This window comes from Stenella coeruleoalba (genome assembly GCF_951394435.1).
Source record: "Stenella coeruleoalba genome assembly, chromosome: 12".
Classification (NCBI taxonomy): domain Eukaryota; kingdom Metazoa; phylum Chordata; class Mammalia; order Artiodactyla; family Delphinidae; genus Stenella; species Stenella coeruleoalba.
Genome location: NC_137158.1, coordinates 59085624 through 59111959, shown reverse-complemented (window position 1 = coordinate 59111959; position 26336 = coordinate 59085624). Strand labels below are relative to the sequence as shown.

Below are 26336 nucleotides of genomic sequence, written 5' to 3'. Positions count from 1 at the left end.
AGGAAAGAAATTTAGAGTATACCTTGGCGAGTTAGTAGACCTTTTTGTCTGGGACAGGCAGCTATGACAACTAATGAACTAGCTACATGTACTGGTATCTTAGGTGCACATTGTAAAGCAAAATATCTGTGTGTTCTGCTTGGTTGACAAATGTGTGTTTGTAGTCCTTCCATGCATTAGAATTCAAGCTGTTTATAAAAAATCAAAGCAATGATAATAGGAGAAAATTGCCTTCTTGGATAGAAATGTAGAGTACTAATGTTTATGTATATTGCAGATAAGAATTCAGTTCTTCGAAACAGTGGTCCACAACCTGTTTGGCAGCAGGGCTCAGTTTTGTGGAAGACAGTTTTTCCACAAACAGGGTCGGGGATGGGGGTGCGGCTGGTTCAGGTGGCAATGCATGAAATGGGGAGCGGCAGATGAAGCTTTGCTCCCTTGCCTGCTGCTTACCTCCTGCTGTGTGGCCCGGAGTTGGGGATGCCTGCTTTAAGAGAAATTCAGGGAATGAGACTGAAAAGTTAGAGCAGTTAAGCTCTCTCTAACCTCAGTTTTCTTATTGTGAAATGAGATTGGATGAAATAACTGTGAAAGCTCTTTATAATGATATTTAAAATCAATTATTATTTTAGAACAGCTCAGAAAGGTCCTGTGCTTTCAGCTGCCTTTTAGTGCATTCATGTAATGTGCCAGACATTTTAAAGTACTTTAAATATACTTCATGTAATTCTCTGATCATCATCGTAAGGTGAATATTTTTATTTTAAAGAGAGGAAACAGAGACAAAATGAAGTTAAGTAACTTGCCTGAGGTTACAGAGCTGTTAAGAGGTGGGGCTGGCGTTCAAATCTATGTTACTACCATTCTGCTGTGGTACCTTTCTAGGAAACTGTTGAGACTTGAAGATTCTCGTGAAAGGTGGTAGGTACCAGAATCTGGGAGAGGAGAAGGAACAATTTCACATGCATGCCCCGACACATTTTTTTTTTGCCACACTGCACAGCATGTGGGATCTTAGTTCATACCCGCTGCAGTGGAAGCGTGGAGTCCTAACCACTGCCACCAGGGGGGATTACCGCTGCCCCCCCCCCCCCCAGCAACACACACATATTTTTATGTACTTGCATTATGATTTGTGTCTTGGTTCCTCTTTCCCAAATGATGAGAATTTTTATTTATGGAGTGAGTTGTGAACAGCATGAAGGCAGAAAAGTTGTGAGCCACTGGGTCTTATTGCTGTCAGAGCACACTCAGGCAAGTTTGATTACAGATTAATACTTATAAAATGTAATAACTTGGTCCATTTAATGTATATCATTTAATATGCCTCCTGAGTATTTGATTTTTTTTTTTTTTTTTTTTTTTTTTTTGCGGTACAAGGGCCTCTCACTGTTGTGGCCTCTCCCGTTGCGGAGCACAGGCTCCAGACGCGCAGGCTCAGTGGCCATGGCTCACGGGCCCAGCCGCTCCGCGGCATGTGGGATCTTCCCGGACCGGGGCACGAACCCGTGTCCCCTGCATCGGCAGGCGGACTCTCAACCACTGCGCCACCAGGGAAGCCCTGATGTGTTTTCTTTATGAGATAAGGAGAAATGTACTATTTTGTTTGCCTTTCTGAATTAGCTTACAAGGCAGATCAGTTTTAGGTTTTTAAAAAATAACTTCTCTGGGTTTTCTGTTACAATTTTCTTTCTCTACTCCTTGTTATTCCCTATCTCATGTTTCTTTCCTTCTTGTCTTGATGGCTTTATAATGTCTATTATTTTAAAATAATGCATGCCAAAATCTTTTGAATGTTAATGTGTGTAAATAGTTAATGGAGTAAAGTGATTGTAGGTTAATGGGTTTTATTTTATCTGGCTAGAAATCCATTGGGTTTTCTTAATTTGAGACTTTTAGCATTTATCAGCCATTACTCTTTTAACATTGCCTCTCCCTTATTCTGTTGTCTTCATGTAGAATTCTGGGGAGGTATATATGGACCCCTTCTTCTATCTTACATGTCTGTGAATTTCTTTCATAGTGTTTGTCTGTGCTGTATTCTGGATAACTTTTTCAGATCTACCAGTTCACCAGTTTTCTCTTTAACTGTATCAAGCCCTGTCCATTTGGATTATAATTTAATTAGTATAGCTTTATTTCCAGATGTTCTAATTGGTTCTTTTCAGAATCTGCTTTTAGATAGTTGCTTTTTCCTTGATATTTTAAAATATTCATTTATTTCTTTCAGCATATAAAGACATACTAATTTTGTGTTCTGTAGTTGATAATTCCATTGTCTACAGTCTCTGAATATCTGATTCTGATAATCGTGTCTAATGTTCAATAATAGTAACTGGTTTTCTTATGTGTTTTTGATTTTTTTTGATTATACTTGTTGAGATTTTTATCTATGGGAATCATTTGCTTTAGCCAGACATTTGGGTACTCCAATCCTAGACCAGTTTAAACTGAATTCTCTCTTGTGTCATTTTGGAATAAAAAAGATAATGTTATTAACAGTAGTCTCCAAATCTGCTTGAGGGCCATGTCATGGTAATTTTTCTCTCTCTCGTTTCTTGAGGTAGTGTCTGTAGATCAGTAATTCTGCTGTGGAATAAGTTAATAAGTGTTGTATTAAAGAAAGATAGTAGTTTATTTAGCCAAATAATTTTGGTAAACATCAGGTTGAATGATGATAAACAAGTTGTTTTTTTTTTTCCACCATAGAGCTTCTCGGGGTATCTTATATGCAAATAGGAGTTTTGATGCTCAGTAGATGTGTACATTAGGCAGAATTTTCCTTGTCCCACTCTGTTCCCTTTTTGGGGGATTTGGGTATATATGTGAAGCATCTCACGGGACCAATGGGAACAATAGAGCATACTTTGGCAAATATAAGTCTGCCCCCTGATACCCTTGGCTTCTGCATACTGCCTTCTCACGGGCTCTGCCTCTGTGTTTACACACTCTGTGGCTCTGTGTGTGTGTGTATCTATCTTGTATTTAAACACCCTGAAGGAAGATGAGGTTGTATCTGGTAATCTTTATCCCCAGAGTAAGACATTGTCGTTCGGTAGAGCTCTTATATCTCATAGGCCACTGGTCAGTGTTGTTTGGACAAGTTGGCCAGGTACCTAGTTCAGTCTAGAGGGGTAGATTCATAGGACTTTTTTTGGGGGGGGGTAGGTTTCCTTTTTATTTTCTGTGTCTACCATTCTAATGTAAACTTCCTGAGACCATATGTGTCTTATTTATGGTTCTTTCCTCATGTCTTAACATAGGAACTGATATATATTAGATACAGAATTAGTATATGTGGAGCTTTTTAGCCTGGCAAGCCCTTGTGGTCATCTGAGAGTTCATCGTTCTGTAACCTTCAGTATCTTTTGAATAGAAACTGGTTCTGTCAGACTTTATAAACATCCAAAGTGAAAAGTAAGTTCTTTTGAATATGCTATTACTTTATCTTAAAAGATCATTTCCTTGTTTAAGATTCATTTCAGATGCCACAGTCTTGGTGAAGCTATGATATTTCTTTTTTTTTTGGATAACTTTTTATTTAAAAATAAATTTAGGCTTATAGAAAAGTTGCGTACACCCAAAGCTATGCTATTTCTCAGATGCTGTTACCATTCCATGCTTGGTGTTCCTCCATGCACTTTGTACGTGCATCTTTCAGTACACGCCTCATGGCTCATAGTATTGTTGCTTTTTTGTCTTCCCAGCCAGTCTCTGAGTTCATTGAGGGTGGAGATGCTGAATGGAAGCTTAAGTAATACGTGTGTGTAGTTAAGATCTTATCAAGCATTTAAAATATCTATTTCCTGGAGAAGGGAAGGAGAGAATCATAGAGGGGCAGTCTGAGCATCTAGAAGATACTTTGGTGTTTGTTAGATGTGGGCTAATGAAAGTCAGTTGGGAAGAGAATTCAGCTGTGATTGAGTGAGGCACTTGGTGTGGCACTTTTTTTTTTTTTTTTTTTTGCGGTACAAGGGCCTCTCACTGTTGTGGCCTCTCCCATTGCGGAGCACAGGCTCCGGATGCGCAGGCTCAGTGGCCATGGCTTACGGGTCCAGCTGCTCCACGGCATGTGGGATCTTCCCGGACCGGGGCACGAACGCGTGTCCCCTGCATCGGCAGGCGGACTCTCAACCACTGCGCCACCAGGGAAGCCCTTGGTGTGGCACTTTGACATACACTCTCTTACTGAGTTAATTTGACCCTCACAGTGAGCTGTGAGAGAGCTGCAATCTCATCTTACAGTTAAGGAGACTAAGTGGTTCGCCCATGGTCACACTCGTCCAGTAATAGTAAACAGCTTACACAACGTCGAATGAGGGAGGGACTGAGTCTGACTGCAGCCCCATGCGGACGCGTCCTCCCTCTGCTGCCTAGCGGTACCAGCACCAGATTGCGATGGTGAGCTTTGCGGATGTTTTCATCTTTTAGGGGAATGCTGTCCATGAGAGCATGTTTCTATTTTTGAAATGGAAACCAGTGAGGAAGTATGATTTATTAATAAAAATCGACTGTAAGCCAATGTCAGAATGTGTTTTTCTCTTTGAACTGAGGTATGTATGTATAGACATAAGTTGTTTTGACTCTCCTTTTTACCCTAATTTCAAATAGCATTACAACCAAACAAAATAGCATGAATCTCCTTCGACGCTGTCATGTTTCTCCATGATTTCTACGGCGAATCAATTTCAGTAGTTAGCTTATTTGAAAGTAGTTGTCGTTTAGTCAGAGGTTTCCTAGAAGTAATAAGTTTGTTTGGAAACTATATCTGATTAAAGGCCAACTTCTTATATAAGCGTCCATCGAGTTCTTAGTGTCTTTCTAAATAAGAAGATAATCTCTGCTTTATAGTAGATAGAATATCTTCTGTGACTCATTTCTACCTCATTATAAATGCATAGTGTGTGATGAACAAATAGATGCGGCAAGAGCTGTAATAGTTTTCTCCCTTTGTTGTCTTAGATAAGGACACTTCCTAATTACAAAGTAGGCACTGAAATTATAACTGTGGTCAGTCACTATGAGGCTGAGTAGGTAAATGTCACGTCATTTGAAATAAGTATGTCACACAGAGTACACTGTAATATTGTATTTTTAGTAGCTTCAACAAGCACCTATTATGCTGGGTATTCTACTCACTGGAGATTGAGGCGTGAACAATGTTGTTGAAATTAATGTCAGAGAAAGTGAAGTCTATCGTAGGTTATTGATTACCTTTGAAATATTCTTTGCTGTTGTTTGCAACCAAATCTCCTCACATCTACTCCAGGCTCTTACGAAGAAGAGATAATGGATTTTACTGCACATTTAAGAAAGTAACAACCATGATATGAGTCACCTTCTCCTCATAAAGTTAATTTAAAATACCTCCAAACTCATTCTTAATTATTTAGATTAATCATCGCATGCAGACCAGATAGTGAAATTCAGAACCTTTCATTTTAAAAGTTCAACACAAAATTTCAGGTAAGTGAAGTTAGTCATTTTTCACGTTATAAAGCTCTCCAGCTTATAATAATAAGAGCCAATCTTGGTTAAACCCTTACTGTGTGCCACACACTGTTCTAAGCTCTCATTATGTATTATAACTCATTGAGTACTTACCACATCCTGTGTGGTATATTCTGTTATCCCCATTTCACAGATGTACAAATTAAGGCAAATAGAAGTTAAGTGTCTTGCCCCTGGTCACATAGATTATAAATAATGGAAAGGTATTTAAAACATTGGTATTTGGAATCCGGAGCCCAGTACTCTTATTTACTACAGTATTATTTGCACGTACTTAAATATGTGGACACATAAACACATATCTGTTTTACATGTACTGAGTCATGAATCTGTAGTGGTGTGGATAGCACGTTTCTTGAAATGTTGAAATAATGTAATCTGTGTGGCATTCTCCCTTTTCCCTCTGCTATTTAATGTAATTCCACCTTTTAATAAAAAAAAGTTACTATATAAAATGTTTGATAATAAAAGTTGCAGATTCTCCCTCACAGGTCCTTCAGGCATGGATTTCTTACCTGTGGTTTAACAAGAGGAGGAAGAAAAGATTAGAGGAGAGAAACACACTCTTGAACTGAGTTTCTGTGAAGACTTTATCTTTTGAAACCCCTTATCAGAGTTGTCCTGATTTGAAAATGAAATGTCTTTTATATCTTGTTCCATTTTTAAAGATGTTTGTGTGGGAAACATTCATTTTCACACACTGGATGAACTAACTAGTAGACATTTTGATAGTGTGAGGGCATTCATCTTGAAGATGAACAAGTCTGCTGGCTTGTTCCTTTCTCACTCTCAGTCCACGGGTTGCTTATATCCACGCAGGGCAGGGAGGCGTGTGTCTAACCTGACGTTGCAGTTGGGGGTTCCCAGGGCCATGCATCTTAGTTGGAGTCACCACTTTATGTTTTGCCATTGATTAAATAATGAGCTTTTCTTCTATGGCTGTCACAGGCTTTTGTATCTCTGTTGATAGCAGCTTCTTCAATTAAAAAAAAATAAAACACAACAAAGCAAGGCAAAAATAGGTTAAATCCTTAGAGACAGCTGATTTATTGTCTCAGTCCCTTTCCCTTATATTTTTAAGATTTGTTCTAAAGAGTGAATCATTCTTGAGAAAGAGTGTAGCTTGTATTGAAAAACATAATTTCTACTCTACAAATATCTTGGAACAAAAATGAAACCCAGGGGCTTCCCTGGTGGCGCAGTGGTTGAGAGTCTGCCTGCCGATGCAGGGGACACGGGTTCGTGCCCCGGTCCAGGAAGATCCCACATGCCGCGGAGCGGCTGGGCCCGTGAGCCATGGCCGCTGAGCCTGTGTGTCCGGAGCCTGTGCTCCTCAACAGGAGAGGCCACAACAGTGAGAGGCCCGCGTACCGCAAAAAAAAAAAAAAAATCAAACCTAAGTGCTGATGGGATGAATCGTGTTAGGATACATTGAGGAATGGAGCTAAATGATTTTCCTGGGGAGAGTATACCTTGTAGACGTGACATGAGCCATCTTGAGGAACTGAGGGAGGCAGCTTGGACATATTTTTGAACTATTTGAAAACGAATAAGTGAACTCTTAGCATTTTACTTTTTTTAGTTTTTGAAATATTGACATGGAGTAACAGTAAAGCATAGAGGCTGATCGTGCTTCCGTTTTAGAATTTATGCTTTATGTGTGTGTTGGGGGAGTCTAAAGTGAAAAAGTTATGAATCACTTTTCGGTATTGTTATAAAAGAGGATTGGAATATAAATATTTCATATTAATTTATGCTAAATAATGTTATCTGATATGATGCCCTTGGTTTACAGTACTCACAGACTCATTAGTGCTTGAAAAGTAAAGATATTGTTCTTTTTCCTCAGAAACGTGCTAAGGGACAAGTGTTATTTGACAGAGTGTGTGAACATCTCAATCTCTTGGAGAAGGACTACTTTGGACTTGTGTTTCAGGAGAACCCTGAGCAGAAAGTAAGTGGAGTTATTTCAAGTTTGTTTATATCATCTTAGAAAAATACTGTGGGTAACCTGTGTAAGATTTAGCTTTCAAATAACTTATTTTATGTTTTTACTATGACATATTTTATGTTCATGGGAGAAATTTGGAAAGATTGAAAACTTGTGTTTTCATGTATAACTTTTTGCTGTTGTGTGTTTGTATGCTTTTCTACTTATATCGTAAGCAGACAGAATGGAATATCTTATACTACGTTAATTGTTAGAAACTGAAAGAACCGGTTTTAAAATTTTTATGTTGAATTTTTAGCTCTTGAATTCCCCTGTATGCTAGGAATTAAGCTTGTCTGAAAAGCAGGGAAGGAGGCATATTGGAAGAAATGTCAAGGGAAACCCATTTGTACTTGTCTGGAGAGAGTGTTTGCCTTGCTGAACAGATTAGTGGTTGTGTGGGGTGAAGGTGTTCCTTGCCCTGTGGTGTGGGTTATTGGGGGCCAAAAGAAAGGCAGGGCCCCGCCTGACTCAGGTGGTAGAGTTGACCAGCCAGGACCCTGTGGAGATCTGCCTGGCACCGGGAGTGTGTTGAGATTGTTTCTGCTCCAGGAATTTCCCAAGCTACTACTAAGCAGGATCATCAGAGTGCTCTAATGCTTGATGCTAATTCCAGGGACCTTCAGGGCTTCTCCGTTTCATAAACATATTAAAGAGAGAAATATTTACCAGTTCTGGCAATTAACCAGACTTTAACCTCTAGCCTTGTGTCTTAGTCAGTTTGGGCTTTTGTAATAAACTACCGTAGACTGAGTGGCTTATAAACAGCACACATGTGTTTCTCATAGCTGGGGAGCCTCGGACGGTCAGAATCAAGGTGCCAGCCAATTCAGTGTCTGGTGAGGGCCCCCTTCCCGGCTCGTGGACAGGGCCTTCTCATGGTGTCCTCACATGGTGGAAGGAGGGTTGCACCCTAAAGTGAAGCCCTTTTAAGTCTGTTAGATGGTGGCTGTGGGCAGATGCACTGTGATCGTTCTGTCTGAGGATGCATAGGGCACTTGGTCACAGTGCACTTCCCAGCGCCTAACATTCACATCACAGTCAGTTGGTAGATGGATATAGGCTGTAAATTTTATTTGCCCGCATGCCATCATTATTTGTATTTATACATCCTGGTAATGAAATGTAGGGTACTAAGAGTGATAATTATATATAAATTAAATTTTCTCAACTTACTTAGTTTGAAACCTTTGATACCTAATTGGTGGTTTAATTCTACAATTAAACTAAAGACCATTAAATTGCATGCGGGCCTGCTGAATAGTGTGTGAGCGTTCTCATCAGAGCTCTGTTTAGAGCACTTTTCTTAGAAGTAATAACATAGTAGACGTTCGACTAAATAAACTGGGTGCTCTTTTTAGACTTTAAATTACAAGGTAGTCTTGACAATGTTTGCAGCCATGTGCCCTCTGTTGGCCCTCAGAGCTGCAAAAGAGAAAGTGATGGAAACTTGGCTGTCATTACCCACTTTTTCTGCGATTACATTTTGGTACATTCACAGGAGCCTTTAATCTTTTTAAAAAAGGAAGACCATCTAATATGTTGTAGAATATGTAGAATAACATGTTCTGTTAGTAGAAATAGGATATGCTATATTAAGACATACGGTATTTCTGGAACAGTAGATTTGCGTGAGAAAGAGCGGTGCTTAGGTAGAAGGATTCACTATTTTTTATTTTGCTGACTCTTATATGTCTAATACGTGTCTTTCACCTGAATCTCAGACTCATATACTTTACTGCCTACTGGACACTACACTCAGTTGTCTTAAAGCAAACGCCTCATCTTCCTCTTAAACTTCATTTAAGAAGTTCCCTGAAGAGTGAGGAGTGGTTCCTTCTACTTTTTATACAAGTTCTGTCTTTTCTACCTGCTAACATCCCTCTTCTGGTTCTCTTTGTGCACGGTTCTTGCTTTGGTTTAGGCTCCTGTCATCTCTTGCTTTGACTATTTTATTAGCCTCCTAACTGGTCTAACTGTCCAGTCTCAGGCCTCTGTGATCATTCTTCACCTTGCTGCTAGATTGAACTCTCGAGAAGGCATATCCCATCTTGGCACTCATTGGCTTCAAACCATTTAATGGATACAGTCTAACCCTCTTAGTGTGAATTACAGTCCTGGTCATGTGACTTGTGTCCACTTCTTTACCTCCATTTCTCAGTAACCTCTCACATACAGTCCGTATTGAACACACTCCAAATTTCTCTCCTAAGGGGAGCTTTGCCAGTCCGTACTATACCTGCTTGAACATACTATCCCTTACAATTGGAATATCCTTCTCATTTGTTTGGTATCTGAATGTCCACTCTTCCTTAAGATCCAACTTAGGTATCCTACTCTGTGAGATTTTCCTTGACTGTTTTCCATCACCATCCCTCCTGCCCCCAACTCAAGGATTGAGTTGACAGTTCAGTCATGTAGACATTTAGCACAAACCTTATTTGTTTATCAGTCTTTCTCCCCATTGCTCTAGGAACTTCTTAAGGGTAGAGGCCTTACCTTTTATCTGTGTAACATCTGTATATCTAGACATTATCAAATATTTTTAAAATACCACCTGTGTGCCATCTCACACCCATTAAGATGGCCACTATAAAAGAACAAAACAAAAACCCCAGAAAATAACAAGTGTTGCCGAGGATGTGAAAAAATTGGAATCCCTATGCGCTGGTGATGGGAAGGTAGTATGGTGCAGCTATTAGGAAAACAGTAAAGAGGTTACTCAAAAAATTATAAGTAGAATTACCAAGTGATCTAGCAATCTTCTGGGTATATATCCAAAAGAATTGAAAGCAGGATCTTGAAGAGACATTTGCACACCTGTGTTCATTGCAGTATTACAATAGCCAAGAGATAGAAGCAACCCAAATGTTTCTTGATGGATGAATTGGATAAACGAAATGTGGCATATACAAGGTGTGGTGAATGGAATGTTATTGAGCCTTAAAGAAGGGAATCTTGGGCTTCCCTGGTGGCGCAGTGGTTGAGAGTCTGCCTGCTGATTCAGGGGACACGGGTGCGTGCCCCGGTCCGGGAAGATCCCACATGCCGCGGAGCGGCTGTGCCCGTGAGCCATGGCCGCTGAGCCTGTGCGTCCGGAGCCTGTGCTCCGCAACGAGAGAGGCCACAACAGTGAGAGGCCCGCAAAAGAAGGAAATCTTGTTCATCCTATAACATGGATGAACCTAGAGGATATTATATTGAGTGAAGTTAGTCACAAAGAGACAAGTACTGTATGAGTCCCTTATCTGAGGTATCCTTAGTCAAACCCATGGAAACAAAGTAAAATTGTGGTTGCCTGGGAGTGGGGGGAGGAGAAAATGGGAAGTTGTTGTTCAATAGGTATAGTTTGTTTTGCAAGATGGAGAAGTTCTAGAATCTGTTGCATAACAATGTGATATAGTTAGCGCTACTGAACTGTACACAAACAATTGGTTAAGAGGGTAAATTTTTATGTTACGTGTTTTTTACCACAATTAAAAAAATACTACCTGTGTGCAAACCAGTGTACTTCTGCAACTCTAGCAGTAAATAATTAAGACACAGACCCTGCCTTCATGGATGTCCCCACTTAGTCCTAGTTGAGAAGACCGAGTTAAAAAAACCTGAATTACACAGTTACTAAACTTTGATTACTGTTCTACAGGAAAGATTCAGGTTATTAACGGGGAAGACTTTTTAGGAGAGAAATGATGCTTAAAGAGAGATCTGAAGCGTGAGTGGGCTTTGGGCGAAGGGACATGGGAAGCACACACACAGGGCCCTGGGCAGGAATAGCTGACTGCTTGCTAAATGGAAAGATATCTGTTGTGGTTAATGGGGGGAGACTGGGTGTTGATAAGGGGTCAGATTATGCAGGGCTATCTAGGCTATATGTCTGTATTTCAAGGCTTGGGAGATCTCCTTTATCCTAAGGAAAATGATTAGTCACTGATAGGCTGACACAGTGATGTAAGACAACCAGTCTTGCCTTTAAAAAGGTCTGAGAGAGGGAATATGAGCAGGTCTGCTCACCCAAAGCACAAAAGTAGCCTCAGTTGAGGTTGTGGTAGTGAAAGTAGATGAGCCAATGATTTAGGAGAGATGTGGATTGCTGTTGACCGTCCGGCTGAGACTGGAGATCATAGAACTGTGATGGCAGCAGAATACATTGTTGTGTGCTTCTCTAATTGCTCTCTGCACCCTGGGTATAACAGTGGAGAAGTGGGGTATTAAAGGGGAGTTGGTTATGTTCACGGTGGTTATGGTTAAGAGGGCAAAAGATTGAGAAAACTGGAGATCCTGATGCACAGGTTGTCAAGCTGATTATTCATAGGATCACAGGAACATAACTGAAGCTGAAATGGGCTGATAGGCTGGGTGAAAATGGCTGGGACCAAGGGATGAAAGTCCAAAGAAGTCGACAGGCAGGTACAGTGAGAATAACTGGCTAGAAGACTTAAAAGAGGAAATGATTGCATCTGAGAATGGAACAGTGACATCTAATGAGGTGGAGAACTCTGTGTGGTGACATGACTGAGTGTTCAGCTATGAAAAGGGATGGCTGAGGTCAAGGAGAGGCTAAGGTCATTAGGGCAGAGACTATTAAGATAAGGTTAAGTTTGGAGGGGTTCTCCATAAGGTTCTCATTGACAAAAAAGCTAATACTAAACAGGGAACTCATAATTCCTTATTTTACTCTGTAGTTTCTCTTACAAAATTCGAGATGAAAATGCTCAGAAAATTAGGCACACACTTTGTTATCTAGGCTTTAACTATAGAACAGTGGGAGAATAAACAGCAGGGTGTCCTTTCTGAAATACTCACTTTTCAGGAAATCAGTGCTCACATGTGATTGGCAATATATTTAATCATTCATATATAATCTGATTTGCCTTTGTAACTCTTGTGTTGTATATATGTTGTTTTATTCCTTCTTGCTTATGTAGACAAAATCCAGTCCTCAAGATGTCTGGGCTAAAGAACTCTTATTTTTCAAATATAGATTTGTATTGTGTCCTTTTTTTCCATAGAAAATTATTACTATTGCACCAACTCAGCTCATGCAATTTCAACAATAGGATACTATAGGAAATAGGAATTTAAACTGCTTTTTAAAATGCTGAATATTATCTGTATTTATGGATGTTTTCAGTCACTGATCATTTCAAGATATTATAATGTAAAGCCATGGTTATTTGTATGAAAATTTTCCATGGAAAGGAATATCTCATCTTATTTTAGTGTAGTGCTGTGTGTCTCTCATGGTTGGAAGCCTTCCACTTTACTCTTGAGTATGAACATATGTCATTATTAGTGTTAGAACTTTTTAATGTCTGTAGAGAACTCATGTAAACTTTACTATGGAAAATTTTGTTAGAAATATGTGAAATCAAGCAACCTGTTTTTCTTTTATACACAGAATTCCCAGTCCATGTAGTTCTTGTATTCATGTCTAAATGGAACCATCATTAAGGATTTTGGACTATCTTTAAAGGGAAAATATTGTCTTGAATTTTTGATGTTAACAGAGTTTGGCATCTGGCCCAGGGATTTTAATGTCATTTTGCTTCAAGTCATATTGAAAGGGGAGCTTGTTTGAAGTGTAGTTGATATCCACAGCTAACTTTATGAAAATTGGTTAACGCATTTCTCTGACCATTTCCTCCCCCAGAAACTAGAATTAAAAACTCTCGTATTAAACTGTTTGTCACATATAAACTATTCTTTAATAAAATTCTATATCCAATCCAGTTACACCTTATAATACCGCAGACAGGTGTTGGAATCATGTTCTCCCAGATGCATAGTGAATGTTTCAATGTAACAGAGGGCCTGTAAGGTTTCTGCTAACACCAACGTGATGGCAGTGTTCTTAGACTTAATTTAGACAGAGGTATAATAAAGGGGATCTGCTTCAGTGCTATAAATTCTTTTTTTTTTTTTTGCGGTACACTGGCCTCTCACTGTTGTGGCCTCTCCTGTTGCGGAGCACAGGCTCCGGATGCGCAGGCTCAGCGGCCATGGCTCACAGGCCCAGCCGCTCCGCGGCACGTGGGATCCTCCCGGACCGGGGCACAAACCCACGTCCCCTGCATCGGCAGGCGGACTCTCAACCACTGCGCCACAAGGGAAGCCCCAGTGCTATAAATTCTTAAAGGAAAATGCAGATTTTAGACAAAATTATTCTTTACTTTTAACATTTGGTAATAGGGTGTGTGTTGGATTAAGTTTGATTTCTCTCACCTGGCAAAATTGACAAGCACCGATTTTGAAGGCATGGCTAGGCATTTTAAAAACTTCTAACTCTGGGGTCTTAGCATCTACCCTGAAGGAGAATTAGGTGAGATAGATATCTTGGGGAGGGAGGGAATTAAAAGATAGATTTTGTGACTGTATCTTGAGTTGTTTTCTAAATCCAGTGTGGTCAGTGGCCCAAGACAGGCAGCTGGCTGCATGTTCAGACTGCTGATGAGATGCTGCTTGTGGATGAGCCTGAGCGCTCATGTCTGCCAGGTGAAAGTGGTTAGCACTTCTGTGGAGTAAAGACTGTGGGTCCTGACATTATTTGATACAGCTGTTCAGTGTGATGGGGAGGAAGCAGTCACCTGCTCGGGCTTTCTGCAGGAGGCCGTCAACAATTAGAATATTTAACCAGTGAAGACTGGAGGTCTTCCTGACAAGCCAGTTGAAGGACTTGAAAAACGTCTCTCTGCATTTGACTTCCATTAAAGACAGGAGTTTCTGCACACACAAAAAATCTCTGGTTCTACTACTCAAATGGTGGTGCCGGGCCCAGCAGCGTTGTCACCACTCAGAAGCTTGTTAGCAGTGAGGAGTTCCAGGTCCTCACGGGTGGCAGGAGTGTTCTGGTACTCATAGCCTCTTATGTGGGAGTGAGGCTCTTCGCAGTCAGCCTGGACATTTGGACCATAGGCTCTGAGGTTTTTTCTAACACCAACATCCTATGAATATAAATACAGTGATTCATAATCAAACTTTTATATTTTTCTAGACGTTTCTGTTGTTGGAAGATAATTGAGAATCACCTTTATTTAACACTTTCTGAGAACCAGTATTGAAAATATCATAGGGAAATGCCAGAAGACTTGGTGTTAACCAGGACTGTTCCGCTCTCAGGTTTTCAGTGGGTAAGAGAGCAGAATTAAGGAGCTTCTCTAATTAACTGACAGAAAGGCTTAAGTGTGAAAAAAAAAATGTGTATAGCTATTTGCTGCTTAGTTAAAAATTTTTTCTCTAACCTGCCAAGGCAGGTTTTTGGTTTTAACTTTTTCTTTGTGCCTAGATTCCTTTGACAGTCTAGTGAGTTCTGTGGGCTGCTTCTCAGAACAGTGTTTGAAATGTATGATTATAAAAAAACAGGCCTATAAAGGAAGCCAATAAATAACATTCTCAACATATTAATTTAAAAAATTGGGATAAATTCATCATCAATAGCTAATCCCTACTGTGATTTCAAAAATATCGATTAGTATAAATGATATATTAGATCTGCAGCTACTCTAATGTGCTGTGGAAATAGTTTTGATTCCTGTGAGTGACAAAGCTAAAGGCACTGCTGATACTAGCCAGGTTTTTTTTGTTTTTCCCCCTACATTCATAATTAATAGTAATGCTAAATTTCAGCTAAAGGTTAATGAAGATAAAGAGGTGACATTTTTCCCCCCAACTGATTCACAGACTCTTGATTTCATGTTCTAAGGTGATTTAATAACACTGACATTCTAGGACCACATTTTAATTTTAATTTACTTTTGTTGGAAGCCTGTGATAGGATTCTTTAAGGAGAAGGGGTCTGATTTTTAATCTCATCTGGCCCATGACTACCGTGAGCGTAGTTTTTGAATCCAGAGTCTGATTTATTAACTTTTTGTGGGTAGAAGTAGTCACATAAATAGTAACTTCCTTAATATATATAATGTATCTCCTTTGGAAATAAAAAATTATGTGAAGAAGGGATATATACTGAAAGGTGATAGAACAATTTAATTTTATCATTACCAAAAAACATCTACTATTAAAGGCACTAGATAAAGTCCATTGCATGTGTACTTACTCCTCAGGAAGCGTTTGAATGAATGTTCGAAGAGAACAACCCCATGGGGTAGATGATATGATCTTCATCTTGAGGGTGAGGAAACTGAGGCTTAAAGAAGACAAGGAATGAGCCCAAGGTCACAGAGTCGGTGGAAAGCCAGAATTTGACTCCATGTAGTTCTGATTCCAAAGTCTATGTATGTGGCAGCCAAATCTTTAAAAAATGGGAATGGTGCGCTCTAAGCTATCATGGTGTGTGTGAGTGTGTGCACTTACGTCATTCTCTGATGGCTTTTTCCATCTTTTTGTGTCTGCTTGATCCACCCAGCACTCCTCAAGTGTCAGAACCAAGAAATTCATTTTTATTATTTATCTGTTAAAAAGTTTTATGTCTACTATTTACTTATAATTGATAATGCGGATAATAGACTGATATTTCTTTTAAAAGTCATGTTAAGGCATTTTTGTTTTTTTTACTTAGGAATTTATGACCCTAGGCAATAAAATTGTATCCCACTCATGATCTGAGTGCTCATTGGAGCTAATTATTCAAATAAAAATAAACCTAAGACAAATACTATAACCTGGGGTCTTTTAAATTGATCATAGCATGGGAAGGGAGGAGACAAGCAGTGGGCCACCAGCCAACAGGTATTAATTTAGTACTTACACTGGTTGCCTAGAACTGCCAAGTCCTGTGAAGGACGCAGGGAATAATGGTCTATCCTGGCCTTGCAAAGACCTCCTTACTCCTGGGTGGGAATGGAGTTCACAGTGTGGAAGTGGGTGTGGTTAGCAGATGGGTACCAAAGGGCAAACCAGGTCAGTGGATGCAACAAATCCTCTCTGCTGCCGCTGTTTGATCATATCAGGTAAACTCTGCCCGCTCAGTTTTTGGATGGGCTCCATCCAAAAAGAGAATAAGCCGCTTTGGTCTTGATATTGTGCCTGGCAATGTCGTGGAAAGTGGCCCGAGAATGACAGCGAGTCTGAATGTGGTTGGCTGGTGCACAGAAACTTATTACTCATACTCCTGGGTCTGCAGAGCCAGATTGACTCTTTGCATGCTGTGCAGAAACTGTCAGGTGACTTGTATGAGGCTTTGGTGCTTCATGTGAGAATGGACAGTGCCGGGTGGCTGGGACACAGGGTTACTTCTTGGGGTTACAGAAGATGCTGCTGCTTCCACCCTCTTACTCGGAGAACAGAGAGGTCTTTTTTTTTTTTTTTTTTTTTTTGCTGTTCTGTGAGAGACCTCTATACCAATTGTCACACAGTGAAACTGGGGATTTGGAAGGGGTGTGTCTAGGCCTTTAATAAGACCAGTAGTTTCTCCTCCCCTCTCTTCTTTCTTCTGTGCTTATGTTCTGAGGGATATTTTTCCTTTTCAGTTTGGCATGAGTTGTGTCTGATTCAGTTTTTCTTACTGTGGTTGTTACATCCTTGGACGAAATACCAAAACACTTTTGACTCTCCGTCCCTCTCCCCCAGCCACTCCCCTGTCTGGGCCAGAGGCTGAATGATGTGTTTTTCTCATTCTTGTGCCTCATGATAGCCCGCCATTTGGGAGCCAGCTGTTGCATGGACAGCTGCTGCAGGGCCGGGAAGCTGAATGCCAGGCTCTCTTCTCGGGGGAGAATTAGAGCTGCTCCTTGACACAGCACTGGAGGTACCGTGAGAGGGTCCCATTGGCCCTTCGCATCAGTGGGCCATGCAGCTGGGCCACCAGTGCTATGAAACTTAGACCAAGCTCTGGTAACTCTTTGTTGAGAGGGTTGAATATAACCAGTGTTAGAACAGAGCCATGCACACCTTGGATCCTTGCTGCCCTCAGTATAAGCCCTGAATGGTATAGTAAGACCCGTGGGGGTCTGTGCAGCTTTGCTTTCAAAGCATCCTGTTGTTACTGTTTCTTAATAGTGTGTAAGTTAATGTTCTGTTGTACCCATTCAACATATTGTTAAGATAGTAGGTTATAATTTTCTATGTAGCAGTAAACATTTTAATTGTTTGCTTTATGTATCTGAATAAAGTTCTGTTTAAACACAGATGTTATAATACATGATTTGGGATGCTTTTAGAATGAGTGAAACTTATTCTGAAGCCAGTTGTTTGAGTCAGTTTAATATATCTCAAAAATGTAATTGTTCTATTGGTGAAGATAAAGTGAACTTTAATAATGACTTGAGGATAAGGTAGAAGTATAACAAAAAACATATATATAGCATATACATAAAACACACACACATATGCAAATTTTTTTTATTGGATACATCTTTTGCCTGTAGCTTTAAAAAACAAATATTTAATGTCCTTAGAGGGTTTGAACCTAGTAGTTCAAATTTTTTTTTTTTTTTTTTTTTGGTGGTACGCGGGCCTCTCACTGTTGTGGCCTCTCCCATTGTGGAGCACAGGCTCCGGACGCGCAGGCTCAGCAGCCATGGCTCACGGGCCCAGCCGCTCCGCGACATGTGGGATCTTCCCGGACCGGGGCACGAACCCGTGTCCCCTGCATCAGCAGGCAGACTCTCAACCACTGCGCCACCAGGGGAAGCCCTAGTAGTTCAAATTTGATCTTTTTTGCTTTAAGATATTGTAGTGGTTTCCTAGAATCTTTTTTAACTTTCTCAAAGGGTGGAAATAAAGGAAAAGTGAAAGGGAGTTCCTTATGATTGACTTTCAACTTGGAATGAAGTTTTAAAAGGATGTTTAGATCTTCCAGGAAGGAAAATACTGGCTGCAATCTGACAGTACTTCTCCATGGCGTTGCACAGTTGCAGGCAGAAACAGAGTTTAAGGAGGAATTGGCTTTAGGAGTTGAGATAATTGTGTTTGATTGGGGTATGTGTACTTTTAAGCAATAGTTTCCAATTCACATTTTATCCATGAATAAGAGCCAATGATTGTCCTTGACTGAGCTCTCATTTCAGTGTCCACAGGGGCTCTTTGCTGGCAGTACTACTATAGAATAAAGACTAGACGTAGATGTATTACGTCTCGTCATTTGGGTAGATGTTTGATTTCACATCCAGGAAAATGAGGCCCAAGAGACCCACCTTAAAGTGTTTTAATATTTTATTTATAACACACACAAACACGCATTCAAAAACAAATCAGTACTGAGCCCAGTGGAATGCTAGTAGCTCTTTGCGTAGGACTTTGTTAAAATGTTTACACTTAAATAAGTATGTGAACTGTAAACTGTTCCATTTTGGACTCTGGACTACTTCTTATGGGTTAATTAACCTTTTTTTTCACCCCCTGCAGAACTGGCTAGATCCCGCAAAAGAAATGAAGAGACAGCTGCGGAGTGAGTATTAAATCCTCATACTTTGAAGTTATCAAGTTAATCTTTACATCTGTGTTTTTCTATCTTTACTAAAATTCACCGGAATGTAAACTAGAATAAGATAGTGATAGAATCATCAGCTCTGTTTTGCATTCATATCATATAGGAAGTTGAGACTCAACAATATTTCTGTAGAATCATGACTGTTTATTTTGGTCATAGCTTAGGGACTCCTGGTCAAGAGGTTGTAGACGACTCTTCTTAAATAGTCCCTCACAGTGTCTACCACTGTGAAGCAACACCTGATCTTTGTCTCTGGGGGAAAGTATGAGAAGCTGCTTTTCTGTAACTTTCCCTTTTTATATGAAATGTACCCAAGAGAGCCCTATTACTCTTGCTTTGTCTACTTGATTTTGGCTGTGTGTCCAGTTAGTTTAATTAGTAAGCATGCCTCTGGCTCCAGAGGCATATGGACGCACTGCTGCTGGATGTCCTGGAGTGAGGGTTTGAGGAGTGAAGGGATTGCAAAATGATCCTCGGAGTCCTCTGAGGTGTTTGCCTTCTCTCCTCCTTTGGCCACTTTTTGTGCTCTGAGTCTGGGTTTGTTCTTAGTTCTGTTTGTCCCTTTCTTCCATTTCCGCATTTGTTCTTACTGTTGTCTCCCTAAGTGACTTATGTGTCCCACTCTATCTAACCAGCTTCAGTTCCCTCCTGTGGCTGGTTTTGTGATATCTGCATCACGAATCATTATCACCTCAGAACAACCTCTGATAGGGGATCTGGCTACTTAAATTACTGCAGGGTCTGTGAATGACTTAAGCAGAAAAGGGAGGGAGCCACAAACAGCTGGACTGTTCAGACAAGAGAACAAAATTCTCACCAGCCCTTTGGACGGTGGGCCCCAGAGCTGGCCAGGGAGAAGCTGTCCAGGGAGCAGGATGCTCTCTGCGCTGTTGGTTTCATTTCCCTACTTATTTATTATTCCCAGCTTATTTATTCCCAACGTTAAAACACTGGAACACATCTATGCTTTTCCCTTCGGTTCCTTTCTGTCTACCTTCCATCTCATTTTTAATTCTCCACATTTTCTTTATTTCTCTTTCTTTCTCTCTCAGATTATTAATAATTTTGGGAGTTTTCCTATCATTTCTTTCCTTCTCTACTCTCCTTTTTTTTTTTTCTTTTTTACTGAGTGTATACCTTATTTTTCCTATTTCCTCTCCTTGTAGACTCATCTTTCTTTTCATTTTTAAAATATCTTTGATTAGAGTGACCTTCCTGATTTGCCCAGGACTGTGAGGATGTGGGACTTTTAGTGCTAACTGGGGTGGTTGGTCACCCTATCTTTTAACTGTTATCCCTGGCTTTCCATCCTTCCCTCCCTCCCTCACCCCTCTGCCCTGCATTTATTATCTTGGTGTTTCATCCATTCATGTTTGCTTCATAATAGAAAAGGGGGAAAGTAGTGAAAAGGAGTAATTAGACAGAGATACATTATGCTTATATTATGGAAGAAACTGTACCAGAAAGCTTCGGAACTTTTTCTAGTCCCTTCTGCGGTTGTTAAAACTCTGCAAAGTGCATGAATTCAAAAAGGTATGGATGCTTGGTTCTTTCACTTTCTCTGAAACCCTACTTGCCAAGTGACCCAAACCATGGATGGAACAGGATAACCTGTGAAGCATGATTGATGTTCCATCGAATTTGTTTCCTATAGTTTTGCTTTGGCTTTTGTTGCATTATGTTTGTGTGCTTCTCACTTCAGAGTCATGGAGCTATCCTAACTTTTGGAAGGCAAGACTCTTTCTTGCTGATTATGAATCACGGTCTTACGTTTTGATTATTTGTGAAGTTTTTTTTTTAGAGTTATTTCAGGACTTTTGCCCTTGTGGTTTGGCAAGAGGAATAACAGTAACACAGGATTTGGCATTTTCAAACTATTGGAACTAGTTCCCTAAATGGAATCCTGTACCGTCCTGATCATGAAAGTAGTCTGAGGAAACGAAGTTTTAGCTGTTGCATTTTACCTCTTCCTTTCTGCTTGTGTTACAATGGATGAAAGAACTGTTTGTTCTGTCTTAGCCCCAACCTCTGCAGTGATTTATTGTCATTCAGTTAACAGAGGTAAACATTAATCTTTTTTGAGTTACGTTTGACAACTGACAGCCTATCAGTTTCTGTGTAAAAGTTGCCTAAAAATCTTTATTTTCTCAAATGTACACAAATAAGACTATATAGATATATAAGGCTATATATCTTAGGCTTGCCTGTATTAATATATAAACAATCCATAGCTAGATAGACTGTTTATATAGCTAGGTAAAAATGATACTACATAACTAAATAAAAAGTTTAGCATTATCAGTACAACTTTATCAACTTTAGAATTGGAAATAGAACCTGAAATATGTGTTCTATCAGAAACTTATCCCTGTTGTCGTATCCAGGTAAGCATGTGCTGGTGTTAATACCTAGGAAACAAATAAATAAAGATCCATTAAGAAGTGATATGATAATCCTGTGATGACTTTGCTTAATTATGGGTTAATAATTACCTTGAAGAAGTACATACGCATCACAGCCACCCTGGTGCTACTGGCCAAGAAATGGCATGTCTCTTAATACTCGGGAAAGTTCTCTATCTTTTTTATGGTGTTTTAAATGTATAGCGGGAACTTAAATCTGTTTATTAAATTTGATAGGTTTGTGTTATTAGTAGAATAATGATGTATTGAGCCCAAATCCAGCAAGAGTTCTGTGTATTCACAGTAGCTATTCAATAACTCTTCATTGACTTCTGAGTAGGAGAAAAGTTAGCGTGTCTACGGTGAGAAAAGAACAAAATGATCCATTGAGCAAGAGAATGGGATTCAAGAAATTTTTCTTAAACTCCCTAAATGAAAGCAACTGTGAGGCCTTCAAATATGTGTGAAATGAAATAACACACACACACAGTTTTTATGTTTTTATTTGGAAATACCATGAACTTTGAGTATAACTCTGAATTCAGACTATTGGAATTATTTTGATCCCTTTACGAAAATAATACCTGCCCTGTGGGATCTTCCCGGACCGGGGCACGAACCAGTGTCCCCTGCATCAGCAGGCGGACTTTCAATCACTGTGCCACCAGGGAAGCCCATTATTTCTTGAATAGTTATAGTGATCATTTGATCATTACTCCTCTTCCCCCAACAATATAGAAATCCTAAATTGCTTTTTTAAAAAAATATATATTTTATTTATTTATTTTATTTTTGGCTGTGTTGGGTCTTTGTTGCTGAGTGCGGGCTTTTCTCTAGTTGCGGCGGGCAGGGGCTACTCTTCATTGCGGTGCACGGGCTTCTCATTGTAGTGGCTTCTCTTGTTGCGGAGCATGGGTTCTAAGCATGCGGGCTTCAGTAGTTGTGGCGCATGGGCTCAGTAGTTGTGGCTCATGGGCTCTAGAGCGCAGGCTCAGTAGTTGTGGCACACGGGCTTAGTTGCTCTGCGGCTTGTGGGATCTTCCTGGACCAGGGCTCAAGCCCATGTCCCCTGCATTGGCAGGCAGACTCTTAATCACTGCACCACGAGGGAAGCCCTCTTTTTTTGTTGTTTTTAAATTGTGGAGAATATTTGGCATCTAGAGATCCTATGGTTAAAAAATCTTATCTCAGAACTATTACATGAAGTTTATATTAAAATGTTTGCATACTAGATCACCATATAAAACATTTGTTGACATACCAGTAAATGTTTATAAAAAAGTGAACCTATTATTCTTTGATGATGGGTTATTTATGGAATTGATTTTTACTTTATTTTTCACTTCATTTTTGTTTTGTAAATGATATTTTCTTTAAATTAAAAAAATTCTCTAAACTGATTTATAGCAGGACTGATCTATACTATTTGAACATTGACTTTTAAGTTTTATCAGTATAAATGGTGATTCTGTTGGTTGCATAAATAATCATGATCTTTAATAATTACAGATCTTCCTTGGCTCTTCAGCTTTAATGTGAAGTTTTATCCTCCTGATCCTTCTCAGTTGACTGAAGATATCACCAGGTACTTTACATTTATACTAAAAATGATTCTTTTTTTTTTTTTTTTTTTTTTTTTTTTTTTGCGATACACGGCCTCTCCCGTTGCGGAGCACAGGCTCCAGACGCACAGGCTCAGTGGCCATGGCTCACGGGCCCAGCCGCTCCGCAGCATGTGGGATCTTCCCGGACCGGGGCACGAACGCGTGTCCCCTGCATCGGCAGGCGGACTCCCAACCACTGTGCCACCAGGGAAGCCCCTAAAAATGATTCTTTACTTACAGCTCTCATTTATTTCAGTGCCCTGGGGGGGAATGATGGTAATTTTAGGATTAAAACCAAAACATTTTTTCTTAAGCTGAGTTTTAGACGTTTCCTTGGAAGTGGATATTCCAAAATAGTTTGAAATGTTTCTGGTTTCAGAAATTTTATTCACTTTTCTTTAACTTCCCATTTATATTGAAGTAATGGAATATTTTTTAAAAATTGCGGCAGGGACTTCCCTGGTGGTCCAGTGGTGAAGACTCCGTGCTCCCAATGCAGGGGGCCCGGGTTCTGTCCCTGGTCAGGGAACTAGATCCCGCATGCCGCAACTAAGACCTGGCGCAGCCAAATAAATAAATAAATATTAAAAAAAAATGCAGCAACTTTGTTTCCTATGTTATACTTTCAAAAATCACTGGTATTTAATATTTCAGATTTTCATACTAAGATAGTTTTTATTGTGTAACCCATATGTGCCTGTGTACTAATCTCAGCTTACAAATGTTATATAAAGGTAGAAAAATGAAAAACTTTTTAAAAGTTAATTTTTGGAAGTCTCTTGAACTGTAATTTTTACACACACACACCTGCTCCCCAGGATAAAAAACTAATAAGGTAGGCTTTCTTATGTAAGAGTCAGTAGCTGTTTCATTTCCATCTCCTCTGAGATTATCTGGACAATACAGACACATGCTTAAATTGCAAATAAAAATTTCAGTTTAGGAGCAGGAGAGCATTTACTGATTTTGAGAGTGACTAACTGTTTGAATGGGAACAAGGAACATTTAGAGTCCACGAGTACCTTGATATCTTAGCCCTATTTAAACTGGGTATCAGCGATTGGAATTCTTAGCTCTGGTAAGAGTAGGTCTATAGAGTGATTTGTATATATTTTTAAAAGATTATTTACCTGGCCAAGGAAAACTGCATTCTGTATATATACTTTTGGAAAATTAACAGGGTGTTAGCTAAAGACTCTGTTTTTGATTCCGGTGGTTCCTGTGTCCTTGACGTTTTCTGCTAGGCCAGTTTTGTCATCAGATGTGAAGTTGGGTAGATATTTAAGCAAGTGCGTGATATCCATGTGAACTAGGAATAATGGAGATTTTTTTCCAAGATTGGATAAATGACAGGCCCCCCCCCCGCCCGCCCGCCCTTTACTGGTTGTTGCTGAATAAGGATTTACTGATACTAATTAAGTTTTGATTGAATTAGCTTCAGCTAGTAAATAATAAATAGCAGCTTTTGTAACTACGCAGTGAGCTGCTTAGAGCATGAAACTTGACAGGTTGCCGTGCGTAGGATACGCACGTAGGCCTCACTGCGGGAGGGCCTTTGAACAGTGCACATAACTGGGGCTTTGTGACCCAGCGCCCTCTTTGTACATACATTCCTCCTTGCAGTGATTCGTTTGGGGATGATAATCCTTTGGTGATTGCAACTTTATAGCATCGGTAAAGTGCTTTGGTTTTCTTTTTAGAGGGACCTTGAACAGTCTCCCTGCGCGTTTGGGGAAGAATGAAATAGTCGTCTGGTGAGCTAACTAAAAGCTTGAGACCAGCCTGTAGCTTTGCAGCCTAAACATTACATTACGATTGAAATCTTCACTATGACTTGAGTGAACATCTAGAAGGTGGAGGAGGGCAAGAACACAGTTCAGAATTATGTCTGAAGAATCATCTGTCCTGCCGTATGAAGGAGATGGACTTGGGAAACTCAGGAGGCTGTTGCGGCTTTTTGAAGTTTTCGGGCCGTAGCCATAGGCTTTAAAACAGAAGAAAGGATCAATGTGAAAAGTAGATATACTAATATGAGGAGGAGCAAGAAGATTTTAGTAATAGATGGAATCTTTGTGTTTAGGTCTTAACAGTGCTGTAAAATGTGGAGAACTAGTGATATTCTTGATTAGACCTAGAGAATTTGAGGATAACGTGGAATCGTAGTTTAAAATTTAGTTTGCTAAAATAAAGCAGTGATGCTCATGTTGTTCTAGGGGTCAAGGAAACACATAATTCTCCTTGGAAAGAGAGCTACTGCAGTGCTTAAAAATACTCAGACTGTAGTGGTAGTGAGATGAGTTTCATTCTTAGAAAATTATGGAGCGCTCGTCATGTGGCAAGTACTTTGCTAATAACTGTGGGCTTATGATGATGATAAACAGAATCCCTGCCCTGCCTGACAGGAGATTTGGGTGGTAATACAGGTGTAACTGGGGGATGGCTGATGCCATGTTCTGGGACACGCTCTCTGATGCAACAGCAAGAGCCCTGGACCACAGGCAGCGTGCCCCTTTGAACATGGTGGAGGTGGAGGCAAAAGGAGGGCAGAGCCATGACAACCCCGCCAGGCAAAAGCATCCACAGGAAGAAGCCACCAGCTAACAGGAATGGCAGTCTCTTCAAGAACGGGGGAGGGTGCTGCCATTCTCTTGGGAGGAGTCAGTGGTAACCTTAGCAAGTGGTTCAATTCACGACTAGAAATTAGGTTTTCAAATGTTAACAAAAGGAGTTGATGGGGGACCCCCCCCAACCCTCATAAAATATAAGTAACGTGTTTTTGCACGTTATTTAATAAAAGCCAGAATCTTTTATAACTGTGTAATAATCCACTTGGAACACTGAATGATTGTTATTATAACTAATAATAACATTATTATGATTATGGCTACTAGTTATCGATTGCCAGGTACCATGCAATGTCTTTTATTTATGTTATCTAATTTTTTATCCTCATCTTTAAAGGGAAATAGAGTTGTTCCCATTTTACAGGTGGGAAGTTAGACTTAGGCAAGTAAATTAGCTTACTCAAGGTCACATGGTCAGCTCTGCCAGGCTCTGAAGCCCATGATTTTTCTACTGTAAACTGAATTAGCTGCCTCTATAGATGGGGTAAATGGGCAAGTAAGGGCTTCCAAGTAGAGACTGACTTAACATTGTTGTTAAAGGGTCTCAGGAAAAGAAATTAGTATGAAAAGCATAGAGAGGATGAAGGGTGGGTGACCTTAGCTTTTCATGTAAATCCTGAATGAAGAACTGTAGCTATTTCTTAAATTTTATTAGTCTTTATAACTTTTGAAGAGCATGCTAATCTTGATTACAGTTTTAAAGCCAAGGAGACTAAGTGATGAGAATTTCACCTGCAGTCACAAAACTCTTTTTTTGTAATAGTAAAAATACACTGTTGCCTGAATAGCAATTCAGAATTTCCACTCTATTACTTT

The 26336-nt window shown here is 39.9% G+C and overlaps 1 protein-coding gene across 21 annotated transcripts in view; it reads left to right on the top strand.

Annotated features, from left to right (window-relative positions):
- EPB41L2 (erythrocyte membrane protein band 4.1 like 2) overlaps nucleotides 1-26336 on the top strand; it is a 215324-nt gene that overhangs the window by 128958 nt on the left and 60030 nt on the right. For all 21 annotated transcript variants that reach the window (XM_079938894.1, XM_079938884.1, XM_079938888.1 and 18 more), the window contains 3 exons: nucleotides 7361-7465; nucleotides 18806-18848; nucleotides 22802-22877. In XM_079938894.1, coding sequence (XP_079795020.1) covers nucleotides 7361-7465; nucleotides 18806-18848; nucleotides 22802-22877 — 224 coding nt within the window. The remainder of the gene's footprint in view (nucleotides 1-7360; nucleotides 7466-18805; nucleotides 18849-22801; nucleotides 22878-26336) is intronic.